The following is a 13,929-nucleotide window of genomic DNA, read 5'->3' on the forward strand; positions in this document are numbered from 1 at the left end:
CGATTCATGCCTTTTCTTCCCAACTTTCACTTCTACATTCAACCAAAGCAATCCCTTCCCAGCATAAGAATAACAAAAAATGGAATCACTTGGCAAATCAAAATATCACATGAAACTCAACCTTAACCAAGATCGTTCGAGAAAAACCTCAAAATTCGAATCAAAATTAAAATATTCAACAAAAACAAAACAATTTTTACAAATCAGTTCAACATTTAACTGATCAAAGTCAATTTTTTCTTGATCTTCTCTTCAACAGATTATTCCAAACGATTTTGTATGTTGATCCATTTCACAAGTTGATGCAAATTTAGCTGGAATTTTCGTGATTCTAGGAATTCGAAGACATAATGGATTGTTATTTCAAACGAAAAGTCGTATTGAATAAAAGACTTTTGACTTTATTCGATTTTAAAAGACAAAATTGTTTTTTTCTCGAAACTAAAAAATCGAAAAGTTGTTGATTCAGAACTTTGTGGATGGAAAACTGTACAAAAAGTTAAAGGTAAGTTTTGTTATTTGATAAATGAAGAATGAAGAATTTTCCATTTGGTGAAAAGACTGCAATTAGAATCAGTTTTATATTGAAGATTCCAATTGATTGATTGAAGTTTATTAGTTGTTGGCCAATGGTTTTTCCCTTCTCACTTCTTTTCTCTACAATATTTCACCCAACATTTAAAGATTGAAATTTCAACTGCATTCTCATCACCAACAGCTTCTCAAGTAAATACAAGAGAATTTGAAGAGAAGAGAAAATCTAGAAAATGAACTTCAACACACAATAAGGAATTGTGACATTTTCCTCTCTCTCTCTTCTCTTTTTGGGCCAAAAAATAAAACACTTCGTAAATGGAAGATAAAAAAATGCACAATTGCAAACAATTTATTATATCATTGTCATAATTCACTGTTACAGTATTATATTTCACACACACACAAACTTATTTCATTTATAAACTTTGCTCAGAAAAAAAGATTAATGATGATAAGTGTTGTGCTTCTTTTCAACGCCTTTTTCTGCCCAGCTTATTCTTCCTTCAGAATCATCTTTATTCCAATGAATATCCTTTTGTTATTATAATGATCTCGGTTTAACAAACAAAACTTGGACTTGAATATTAATTATGAGGCGAAACAAACACACACAAAAGCATCAAGAAAAGAAAAGCATTTTTGCTCCAAATTTCTTCTCCAAAACTCGTGCATTTGTCAGGTTCATTTGTTGATACAGTTGTTCACTTTCCTTGTATTGTTCAACATTTTACTTGGCAATTGAACTGAACCTTCAAAGTGAAAAGTTTTTTTGAGAAAAAAAGTTGAAAAAAAGGAAATTCTGAGAAATGAAGAGTTGTAATTATGATTACTAATAATAATGTTTAATGAGAATTGGTATCATCAGTATAATCATTGACTGGGAGGGAAAACTGACAAGTTTCAGATTCACCGTCAAGTTAATAGTCTAATGATATTATCACTTTTACATGAAAAAAAGGGAAAAGAAAAAGTTTTTCGACAGAAAATCGATAATTTTATTTCTCATCAAAATCCAATTCTTATATTCATCATAGCTAACAATTGTATCACCAGCATCATCATGATCCATTATTGAGATGAAAGAAGAATAAAAAAGTTGCCTTTTTTACACCTTGCAATAAAATGGACTATAAAATTATCTGAACCGATTCCCTTTATCCATTAACACTCCTTCCCTGTTTAAGATTAATGATTTTGAGGCATTCTTCATCTGTAACTGACCATTAATCTGGTCCAAGATCCATGACAAGTTTATGCTATTTTCCTTCCATGACGTTGGCCAAACAGAAGTTTGTTCAATGCATCAAGCTTCACCGATAATTGGCCATATCGAAACATGAATGAAAGATTTACTCTTTAAATAACATCAATTGTTGTGAAAATTAAATCTCGACTTAAAGTTTATTGAACAATAAAAGAAATGAATATTTCATTTTGTTTAGCTTTTTAATAAACTTGGAGTTTTCACTCCCTTTAGTGTTCATTATTACCTCAATATCGCCCAATGAGTTGTAAAGAGTTTTGAGCATTTCAATTGCGCCCTTTGTAGCCATTTAGTTTCATTACTTTATCATCATTGATATTCACTTTTTTTGCGTAATCAAATGTTAATAAAATGGAATCAAATGAAAGGCAAAAGAAATAAAATTGTGAATAAATGCTGATTACATCAAATTATCTCTTGATTGTAATGATGAAAACGGCATAACCACATAGAATAATATTGAGAACACTTTTAGCTTCTCTTCTTGTACAAACAGTTTAATGATGTTCAATTAAATCTGATGAACCATTAACCAGGCAACTCATTAATTCTGAACCATTTTCGTTCTTTTACTCTGTTAACCTTGAGCGGCGAAAAAAGGAAGAGAGAAAGACAGAAAGAAGAGCGATTCGAGTAAAAATAAACTGATATGTATTAATAGATGATATAATGATGGGCTTAATGTTTAGCCTTTTCCAGAGTATTAAATGTGAGAAAATGAAACAATCAATTAATTACAAACGATAAAATCAAAATGATTAAAAAGTAAAAAGCAATTTGAATCACAAATTGGCTCAAGACTAATCATGAGCAATAAATTTACTGTTGAAACAAAACGTTGAACATTTCGTGATCAAGTGCAACCTAATCCACAGAGTGGGTTGTAATTCATTCAAACTAAATGTACTTGGGCAAGAAAACGGTTGCTTTGCGGGGAAAAATGGCTCAATCTCTCAGAATGAATAAACTTGAAACATCTTGCAATAAAATGGTCGAATAACCCTGAAACTTGGAATTGAAAACTCAATTTGCAGCTTTAAAAATATGAAGAGCTTTGAAACCAAACCATTCTCAATTGTTTACTCTAATGTTTCAATAAGTTGAAGAGTTTGTACTCGATTGACAAGATAATCAGAATTGGAAAGCCATGCATTATAAGATCAAAAAGAATTTCGAAATTCTGAATTTGAAGCTTTTGCTGTAACTATGCTTTTCTGCGATTAAAAGCGTTTTCTAAGTCTTTATGCTCGTTCCATGATTAAATGTAAACTCTAACTGAATGAATCGTGAAATATAAATGAGTGAGAAAATTGGCCGAAAATGGTTGAATAATGATTTGCAATTGTCATGGAATTGGCAAATGTGCAATTGACTCGAGAGAATGTGAAATGCAAATTGAACAGAAAATTATTCATCATGATCATGATTTATATGCGAACATTTTTTCTCTTATTTCCATTCACTCTTCTAAACTTGATAAAGTTTTCTTTCTCTTCTTCTGCCATTCATTTCTGTTTATTGAATAACTGGGTGCAATAATTGACAGACTAGATATTGACATGAGAAGATAACTCAGATTTTCATGCAATATCATTTGTTTCGATTCTTTTTTTCTCTCTTCTTTCTTGATTCTCATTCTCAATACAATTTATCACAATGGATGGCTAATAATAGTAATGAAGTCAGAAGTGAGAATCATGTTTCATGATGAATTGAGTCATTGAGAGAGTTTTGTTTGAATAATAATTATCTCATGGAAAAAAAGGAAAGAAAAGCAAAAAAAGTAAAACTTTTCTCTTTACTTGTTTCTTTGGTTCCAACATTTTTGGTGCAAAATGATACATTTATCTTTATTTATGTCATTCATTTTAATGATAAACTAATAAGCAAATTATTTCCACTGAAGAATCAGAAAGAAAATCGAGAGAAAAGTTGTTTATATCATGTTTATAAGCATTTATACAAATATGAATCTCGATAAATTTCGAACTGATTAAGGAAATGAGCAGAAAAAGTTCGATAATTTTTTTTCTCTTTTCACTTTCAGTTCGACAAACTGTAATTGGATTGAGACATTTCGAGTAAAGAGTTAAAATGAATTTGATTGATTGAAAGATTGCACCAGAAAATGTTGAACCTTGGCGCATTTCATGAAATTTCTTGAGTTGCTCTTAGTTATTCTTGAATATCGCTACATGAGAATGAGAATCAATTTTCGAATTTACTTTTATCAGGGAAAAAAGTTGAGATTGAATTGAGGTGGTAAAATGATGTTGAAAGAGAAATGAATTGTTGGTTGAATGGGCAAAGCAAACTCTTGCCTTTCATTCATCAATAACATTCACTTGAAACTCACAGGTTTAGTGATCGTTTTTTCGCTTCCACCATGATTTTATTAAACATTATTATTTTCAGTTTTCATGTTCATTCAATTCAACCAGGAAATTAAATAGGAAATTGATGATAGTCAACAGTGAAAGGTCGACGTTATTGTTATTAGTATTCTGGGAGCATTTTTTATTCCTCTTGTTGCTGTCTACTTCATGGTGAAAGTGCTTTATAAAAGAGAGTTACAATAGATTCACTGACAATACAAGTCTACATCAAGTGAAAAAGTGAAACGAGCAACGTTTTGAAACTTGAAACTGACTGAGAAATGAGTAAAAAGGTTGCATAAAATGGAAGAGAACCGTTGAAAGATATTAATGAATTAAAACATTTCATTTTAAACTTTTATTCAATGAGCAATGAAAAAGTAAAATGAATCGATCAAGAAAGATGAATGACTTTTAATATTACTGCAAAGCTGGGCAAAGTTTCAATTTGTTTACCTTCGTCTGAACATGAGGAATGTTCAATGTTGTGACTAACTGTCTTGGAAAATCGAGTTTCTCTTTTCAGCAATTATGCTGCTTTTGAGAGCTAATACTAGAGCTAATAGAGTCAATGATCAAGTGCATATTAAACATGATTTATTTATGAACAAATCACTCATTGAGCTGATTAAAGGGTAAAGTTACACAAAACGTTATCATCGCATCTTCAGAAAGTATTATGTTATGTTAATGCCATTGCATATAAAAACCCTAAATAGCCAATTTGCGTCGAGTGAATGCGAATGTTGCAAAAATACTTTTTTAAGATTACTTCGGTTCAAGTTGGAGAAACACAGAATTAGGAACGCAATTCCATAAAGAAAAGACGTAATGAAATTGCAAAGTTGACCCTCAAAAATGATTCTGAGATGCTGCACAACAAAACTTGCATTTGTAATATTTGCTTGTTACTCTTTGCAGATGAACGAAAGGCTCTCAAATGGTGGATTCCGTCTAATAAAGCTGATCTCGGAGCGATTCACTTTCAAATTGTACGTTTATTACACAAAGAATCTGGAAAACTTGAAAGTGCAAAATCAATTCTTGAATCCAGCTCTTCTTTGATTTACTTGAATATTTTATTGCCTTTTGCATGTTATTGTTCTTTGATGAACCAACCAAATGAAAATTCTTTCAGATCATCGTTTAATATTATTCCAATCCTCTTTAGATGAAAGTTGGTCAAGTAAATAATGCACAATAACACCAAATGTGCTTTGCTTTGAGTTGGAACTTCATTTGCAGTTTCTATTGAAGTTGCAAAATGACCGGCCATTTGATTCTGCTGACTCGCAACTTAAACTTGAAAAATATCTCAAATGGCTTCAAAGCTGATTGAACAAGAAAACTGAATGAATACGGAAATAAATGTAAATGTTAATTGGTTAATTATTCAGTTTGGTTCATAGCTGACGGAAATAAAATAGCAGCAAACTTTTGCTCCAATTCATTTCAAGTGACAACATGCTTTGTCAACTTGAAATATCAGAGAAAAAAAGAGGAAGACAGAAAGAAAAAAAGTTTGGAATCAAATGGAAATGAATAAGCAAATGAGAAGCAAAAAATCAGCTTCAACAATAAAATGAAACATTGGCTTCATTGATTGTGGGATGAAACAGTAGAGATGATAATCAGGTGCAAGAATGAAAAGGGAAAAACGGAAAGTTGAATAAAACAAGAAAAATAGAAGCAAATTGATTGATTGAAATTATCGAATGAAGAGAAGGAAAAAGTTGAAAATGAAGGGAAAATAAAGTGTTGATGAAGACTCATAAAGAAGAAGAGCAAAAGACACCGAATCCATTAGCGGTTGGAATTTAAATGATAACGTAATCGTCTGATCAAAGTTTTTCGCTCTTCAATTGTTCCTTGTTACGATTGTTGTTTCACTGCAAGTTGAGCTGTTATAAGGCTTGTTTGTGTTCCTCCTTATTTCTGTTCAATCTCTTTTCACGCCTTTTCTCATGTTGTTTGACAAAAACATACAAAGGAATAAATTACTTCTCCCTTTCATATCATCATCATTATCATGAGGAAACCTCTGGAAGCCTTCAATTGACCAACGAAAACAGAATGAAATTGAAAACAATTACCGGCTGAATAATGACATTTGTAGAGCGCAAAGTAGCCAGAGTGGGAGGTAATTGGAAAAAAAGGGTGAACAGAGAAAAACATTTGCCAGGATAAACAGTTTTCTGAGCAAATGATAATGAAAAGAAAATGAGAAGAGAAGAAAAATTCAAACTTTTCTCCAGTTCTCACTGTTGTAAGCTGATTAACTCGAGTAACTTCAACAGTGAAAAATGAAGTATCAATCAGAGTTTAAGAGTTTAATGAAATAACCTTTTTGGTTGACCTGAAAGTTGAACAAAAAAATGAATTTCCATTTTTACTTTTCTCTACTTTGTCTGCTTATCGATTCAACTGGCTTCAAGTATAATGAATTGTCGAGTCAAGTTTTGTCCACAGAATTTATTGCAGAATTGAAAAGTTGACAGAAATTTTGCTTTTTTCTGCTTCTTCTTTCAATGAAACTTTTGAGCCTTTTAATTACAGTTAATCATTTTTGATGTTCAACTTTGCTTTCAAGTAATTTTGCTATTTATTGATTTCATGAGTTAAATTGGAGAGCATTTCAAGTCACTCAATTGTGCTTATATTGTTGAATGAAACAAGAAAAAAATGTCAACTTTTCTTTCGAGTTTTATTATTTAACAGAATGAAAGGTTTGCAGGATGAAAAAAGGAAAGGTTTATCTGGTGAAGTGTTAAGGGTATTTGAATTCAGAATTTCAGTGTTACATGTGAATTGATGGGAATTGGACAGAAGAAGGAAAAGAGGAGAAAAAGAGGAAAACTGGCGAATAGTGTACAAGGTGAGAAAAGGAAAGGAAAAGTTTTACTTTTTTTTGAAAAATATCTGAACAAGAATAATAAGATGGGAAAAGATTTCTTGTGAAATTGGAACAAAGATTTTTTTGCTTTTTCTTTTTTCTCAACAATTCAATGGTCAACTATTAACGCAAGATTGAACGAGACAAAAGTATCACAGTGAGTAATGATAATGGTTACAAGTTTGTCTATTTTAAGCTTTTAATGAACCATGGAATAGTGTTGACCATTTTGATACTTTTAAGGACAATTACCGTTGATAAGTATCAGCCTTTTCAATAAACCAAATTCAATCCAATTGTTAGGCAGGTAATGAAATAAATGATAATTACTAAACAAGATTAATGAACCTATTTATGATCGACTTTTCTGCTCTTTTCAAGACTAAACTCAGTTCGATTTTTGCTTGTTTCGATCAAGTTTGAGTCGCCAGAAGTTCACAGCTTTTGACGATTCTTCCTTTCGAATGGCAAAAGTGTCTTCTATCTTATTATTTTAGCGCATTTTCTCATTTAGCGTTTCATTGCGCTTCAACTGCATCATTCGTTCAAAGTTATATTCCAATGTTTCAATCAAAATTTTGCTTTTTATAGTTAACATACTTTTGTCTTTCCCTATGGACCAAGAATGTGAACCTTGAAAATTGTAAGTCTAAATTGATTGCGGTGAGAAACTATCAATAATAAAAGAGAAAATAATTTCATTTTCCTTTTCATTAGAAGGAATCAAAACACATGATAAATTGAAACTGAGCAAACAAACAGAAATAGAAACTGAGAGGAAAAAAAAGGTTAGACAATTGTTGAAGGTAAGTGCCTTTCAGGACGGCTCAACCATCCAACCCAAATCATGTTTAAATATAATGGAGTTGTTGTCTTTCAACTGGGAGGATGAAAAACTCCTTAACGTATAAGTCATCTTATCTTCCATTTCATTTCTTCCCTTCTTCATACATGATCATTCTCATCACTTTCATCGTCTTTTTTACTCATTCTTCTCATTCTTTTTTCTTGCCTTCGCCATTCTCTTCTCAACTATCCACAATGAAATAGCTAAATAAAGAAGATGAAAAATTCTTTCTTCCAATTTTTCCATTCTTCTAAAGGAAATGATTAACCGTTTTCCTTCTATTCCAACTATACATGAATTTCTCATCTTTCTTTCACCCAAACATCCAAAACTTTTACCAATCAATGGATGTATTTATTTTCAATTGGTATTTATTGCAACTTTTCCATTGGCCAAGCATGTAGGAATCTGAAAATGGAAACAGAAGCAAAGGCACAAAAAAACTGATGATAAAAATGGTAAATCTTCATCAATAAGATGATGAGAAAAGAAGACGAAAAAAAAGAAAGAAAAATTGTCATCTTTTTCCTTCTAAAATCTCGGTTAAACTGTAATCGATTTCCCATGTTTCCAGTTTTCCACCTTGACTCGCTTCTCATCATTAACTTTTCATCCCTATCATTGACCGAATTCAATCAATTTACTCGTTAATATTTTAAGCTAATTATTAATAACCAAACTCAATTTCACCAAATCCAATCCAAACAACATTCAAAACCCAAATTGATAAACTCAATCAACGAAAACCATTATCGAATGAAAATGTTTCAAAATCAATTCCAAGAGCAACAAGAATCGAAACCATTCAAAGAATACAAAAGAAGCCAAAAACCGTTCAAAAACTTTCTTCAATAACAACATCGAGACGAAAAATTTCATTAAAATATCAATGAAATCTTTTCCTTTAAAAACTTCAAAATTCAAGTCGAGTCGACAAATAAATTAAAACTAAAACTTACCGTGTGATCCGTAATGTGTTTGATCCTGCACTTAAGAAACGTCGATTTACCTAATTGCGCAGTTACATTTTGATCTTCAGGTAAAGTGTCAAAGGCAGGTGGAAACAAACGACTATTGTAGTGAACTATTTGCTCAGCAGGTCTAGAAGGTGGTTCACTTCCGTGCTCAGGAAACTGTCGTTCACTTCGTTCGTTTGCATAAAAATCTGTAATCGAGAAGAAAAAGGCAAAGAGTAATTAAAAAGTTGGATTCAATTTCCATTTGAAAATCCCTGGAGCATTTCCATTCAACATAATTAACCCTTTAAATGACGATCAATTTACACACGCAACTTGATTGATATAAAGAAAGCAGTTATAAAATTGTAAATGCAAGTCGACTCGATGAATGGGTAAAGGCAATTGCAACCCACAAGTTTACATGAATGTTTCAATTTAGCCTTTCTTATTGAACCCTTGCACTGGGAATGATACAAAATTTACCATTTCACTTGACTCCCTGATGAAACTAACCATGAATTATGTATACAGATATTTATGATGGTTTCCTTCTTTTCCTTCTGATGAACGTTGAAATAAAAGTTGAAATAAAGGAATGATAAAAAAAAGATATTGTCTCCAATGATAAAAACAATAAAAAAGATTCTTTTCCTCTTCATTCCCTGATAACATTTCTAATTGTTGAACCATTTTCTCATGTGATAACTGCCTATTTGGACCAACATTTTTATTGCTTTCAGCCCATCATTTCAAGTTTATTAAAACTCTTTTTTTTTAATGTTCAGACAAAAGAAAAGAAAAGAACGAAAAAAAATTGCCTTTTCTTTTGTTTCATCTTGTATAATTGGCTTCATGTTATTTTATGTTACTTTTATTTTTTTTGCCTCATTCCTTCATTTCCTTACAGAAAATGCCATTTTATCCTTTTCTTCATTTCCAAATATTAATAGCATTTAAGTGAACAGCAAAAGGCGATAAAATTGTCCCAAAAATACAGGTTCAGAATGGAAAAAGTCGAACAAAAAAGTAAACTCGAAAATGAGATAATTTTCCCTTTTACAACCCTTTATCGATTCGAAATGATTTTGAGAAAATTTTGAAGAAGAAAATGTTGGAAGAAATGTTCGAAAAGACATTTTAAAGTGATAAATGTAAATACATGTAAAGACATTCTTGTAATGTCCATTCGTAAGCCACCAAATTATCAATAAAATTTTGTTTATTTGTCAACTTTAATCTCGATATTTCTCCTTTTTCGATAAACTTTCACCTTTTCTCGAACTTTTCAAATGTTGGAATTTTGAGAAAAGAAGAATTTTGTCTCCGGAAAAGGATATATTACCTTGAGGTAATGAAATTATGACAATTTACATGTAAAAGTATAAGTTGCTTCAAGGTTTTTACGCCATCATTATCATTTCCCATGATTTGTTAGAAAGCATTTTCACTTGAATGTTGAATGAACGAACCGTGAAAAGAGAAAAGAATTGTTCTAACATTTTATTTCATTCAAAATAACACACAACTGTTTATCAAATGTCATTCATTGATGGGAAAAGTCGAGGAAAGAAGAAAAAAAGTGAACAAAAAATCAAATTTTGACAGATGATAATGTACTTTTGATAATGCATTTGAGCGAATTTCAATGAATTTCTTCGAATCTCGGAAATGAGCCAAATTTGCATCTTCATTGTTGAACTTGAAATTGACTTTTGACTAAGCAACTCAACTCAATCTAGGCGAGTTAATTTGATTGTCAACATGTTTATTTCCATGAAATTCATTCTATTCCATTAAACAAATGAAAATTTTGCTCATTTTCTGGAAACTATAGTTTTCTCTCAAAAAAAATATTGAATCTCTTTGACTCATTCTAGTCATTTCTGATTGTGATGATTAATCGAGTTGTTAGTGAACTTGGAATTAGAAAGTTTCCAAATTTTGAATCGATTTTTTCTTCTATCATTGAAGGAATGATTCCAAACTGTCTTTGGAAATTTATTGTCTCAATCTAAAGATTAAGAGTAAACGATATCAACTGCCGATTCCAGTCAATTTAATTTCGCTTCTAAACAGAACTGAAACAAAACATGAACAAATGAACTGTTGAATGATTAGTGTAATAAGAGTCAATATTGATGAAACATTCGAAAGAAATCATAACAAGAATTATCATGACTGAACTCAGTCTCTGAATAGATGAGAAATAATCTCATTATCAATGCTCAAATAGATTTTCCAAATAACTGCAACTTTCGAATCTTGAAAATATGATTTTCGATTAACATGGCAAAATGAATTTCTAATGTTGATTCAATGAAAGTCCAAAACGAGACTAAAAACTTTTCTTTTGCTTCCAGAATGACTTTTCTAAATCAGTCCAGCCATTCATAGCGACTAATGAGTTTTGAGGAATTTTCAAGTCTAAAAGTTCCATGGAAAGTTTCGATTCCAAATTAAACTTTCATCGATCCTTTTCTGGATGAAATCAATTACTAAGAATAGCCATGAAAAAATACTTTTAATCAAATCTATTGACACATTGTATAATTGAAAAGGTGCAAATATTTGTTCATTGATTCACCTTGAACACCATTACTGAACAACTTTTGCTATCTTAAGATTATTACGAATTATAAGTTTATTGGAAAAGTAGAGTTTCTGGTGAGTGTGCAGAAAGAGATGAGTTTACGATGAAAATGATGAGAAACGGAAAAAGTTTTTTCTTCTTCTTACACAGATTTATTCTTGATTGATGACCTGGGATAAGCTTAGTAGGCATTCATTGTTCAGTTTTGGGATTTTGAGAGTTGAATGAGAAAAGCCAAATCGCAATGTTGACCTCAGAGAAGAGTGAAAATTGTTATCGCCTTTCTTTTGCTCAACTTTTCCCGATCAATCTTGAAACTTATATTCAAGTGTAAAAACCTTGTAAAGTGCAGATTAAACTGAAAGATGTTAAGCTTTGAAAATTGCGATTCAATTCAAGATTGAATAACACTTAGCAGCTTGGAAATGCTTTACAACTTTACTCCAGATTCAATCAAGATTAATTTACTCTTGAAAATATGGAAATGGAAATTTCGATTTCATTTTGTTCTAAGATTTAAACGTAAAAACTTTTTTCGTTCAAAGTGTAACTCTAATAATGAAAGGAACGAAAGAAACTGTGAGCCAATTGAGTATCAAATTGGATCAAATAGTGACTAAAGGAATTCGAGGAAAAAGCGAAATCTTCATAATCATCATATTCTTAAGTGATTTCAATTGATTTCCTCGATATTCATTGGAAGAAAACTCTGAATGGAAATTTTTTCTTCTCACTATTTATCTGTTGTGAAGGGAATGAAATGTAAGTAAAATTTGTTGGATAATAAACAGAAGAAGAAAGTGAAACAAAACTTGAAAAGAATGAGCAAAATCTATTGAAATGTCAAAATTTACTTGAAAAACAATTTTCGTTCATCAATGTCTTTTCGTTGTTATTCAAGAAATGAAAAGCTTAACTCATTCCATCTCAACTCATTGTCTAGACAAACAATCTGACTCAACATTGGAATAACAAATGGAAACCTTTTCAAGCGCAAATAAGAGTTTCATCAGATTATCCAACAACCATTCACTTTTCAGTTGAAAATGAACTCACAGTCAACCTCAACTTTTCAACAAAATTAGCGTTACAATGATAACTCTAGCATACATAATAGCGTATCATTTTCACTTCGCTCACAAAGGAATAACTAAAACAAAATCCAATGATTAAAACAAAAAAGAAAAGTCGAAATTCACTTTAGAGAATCCAAAATTGAATGAGAAAATTCAAAAAGAAAATGAGATTTTATTGCAGTTGAAATATGAGAAATGGTCAATTCTCGCCTTCAAATTAATAGAGCGTTTGAACGAAATGCAATTCATCTCTTCAAAACTCAACTCTAAAAGTTTGAGTTCTGTTCTTTGAGTAACTTCGTTAACTTCATTATGATGAATCGATTCGAGTTTAAGAGACTTTAAAGTCAGTTCATCTTAAAATCCAAAGTCATTTGCCAAAAGTAAAGTTCGATGTTTTGATATTTTTCGGGATTTTCCTGTTTTCGTTTCCAGAAGAACACTCTTTTGACGGAATTGATCGAAACAAATGTCTCCATTTGTTTGTTTTCCATCGTGTTTGATGAAGATTTGATGCGTCATTTTTTTCGTGTTTACTCGGAAGTTTTCATTATTTTTGAATGGAAATAGCAACGCTTTCAACATTGTAAATGCAAAAAATTGTTGGCGAATCACGCAAAAAATATTGACTCAACTTGCATGATTAACTTAACCTAAACCGTAGAGAATCATGTTTTTTGGTAAACTCTATTCAAGTTGAGCTGGTATAAAGTAAATAGTGAAAAGAGTAAAAAAAGTTTACAGCATTCCAATTTTGTCCTTTTCTTTTCCTGCTTTTGCCAATCTTCAAAACCAAACATTATTCAAACCCAAACTTTACGATTGGCAGAGAGTTTTGTTGTTAACCTTTCGTTTTACTTTTTGTTTCAAATGTTCTTCACAAGCGAATTGAACTTGAAATAAAAAATGTATCAGATTATAAATGATTTATTTTCATCTGGGAATGTAATGTTATACTTGAAAGTTTATCGTTTATTTGCCTTTACTGTGCAAGAGAAGAAACCAGAAGCAGAAAAGTAAGAATTTTCAATTCACTTTATTCATTACATGTTTAAACCAACAGACGCTCAGCCATTTTCAATTGCAATGCTTTTCATTTCAATATTAAATGATTACATTTCCATGCAAGTTCAACTCAAAATGAGCGATAAAATTTTCCAAAACTTGAATCATTAGTGAGCAAACTTGGCAGAAAAGAAACGCAAAAACTTGGTCAAAAAGATAATCAAATTCCACCTCTAGTCGAACCTTCAAAGAAAAATTCGAAACTCTTTTTTTTCCTTGCAAAGCTTCAAAAGACTGAAAAAGCGACGAGAAAAAAGAACAAGAGAAAGTTTAAAAAGTGAAATATTAATTGGAAACTTTGCAAAGTAAAAAGTGAACAAAAT

General features: G+C 30.9%; 1 protein-coding gene across 1 annotated transcript in view; it reads right to left on the reverse strand.

Moving 5' to 3' along the window:
* LOC107367616 (zwei Ig domain protein zig-8) overlaps nucleotides 1-13,929 on the reverse strand; it is a 52,165-nt gene that overhangs the window by 15,994 nt on the left and 22,242 nt on the right. The window contains exon 2 of the mRNA XM_015935340.3: nucleotides 8,876-9,081. Within this exon, the coding sequence (XP_015790826.1) occupies nucleotides 8,876-9,081 (206 nt within the window). The remainder of the gene's footprint in view (nucleotides 1-8,875; nucleotides 9,082-13,929) is intronic.

Source organism: Tetranychus urticae, chromosome 2 (assembly GCF_039701765.1).
Source record: "Tetranychus urticae isolate SD_2017Ah chromosome 2, NJAU_TeUrti_SD_1.0, whole genome shotgun sequence".
Taxonomy (NCBI): domain Eukaryota; kingdom Metazoa; phylum Arthropoda; class Arachnida; order Trombidiformes; family Tetranychidae; genus Tetranychus; species Tetranychus urticae.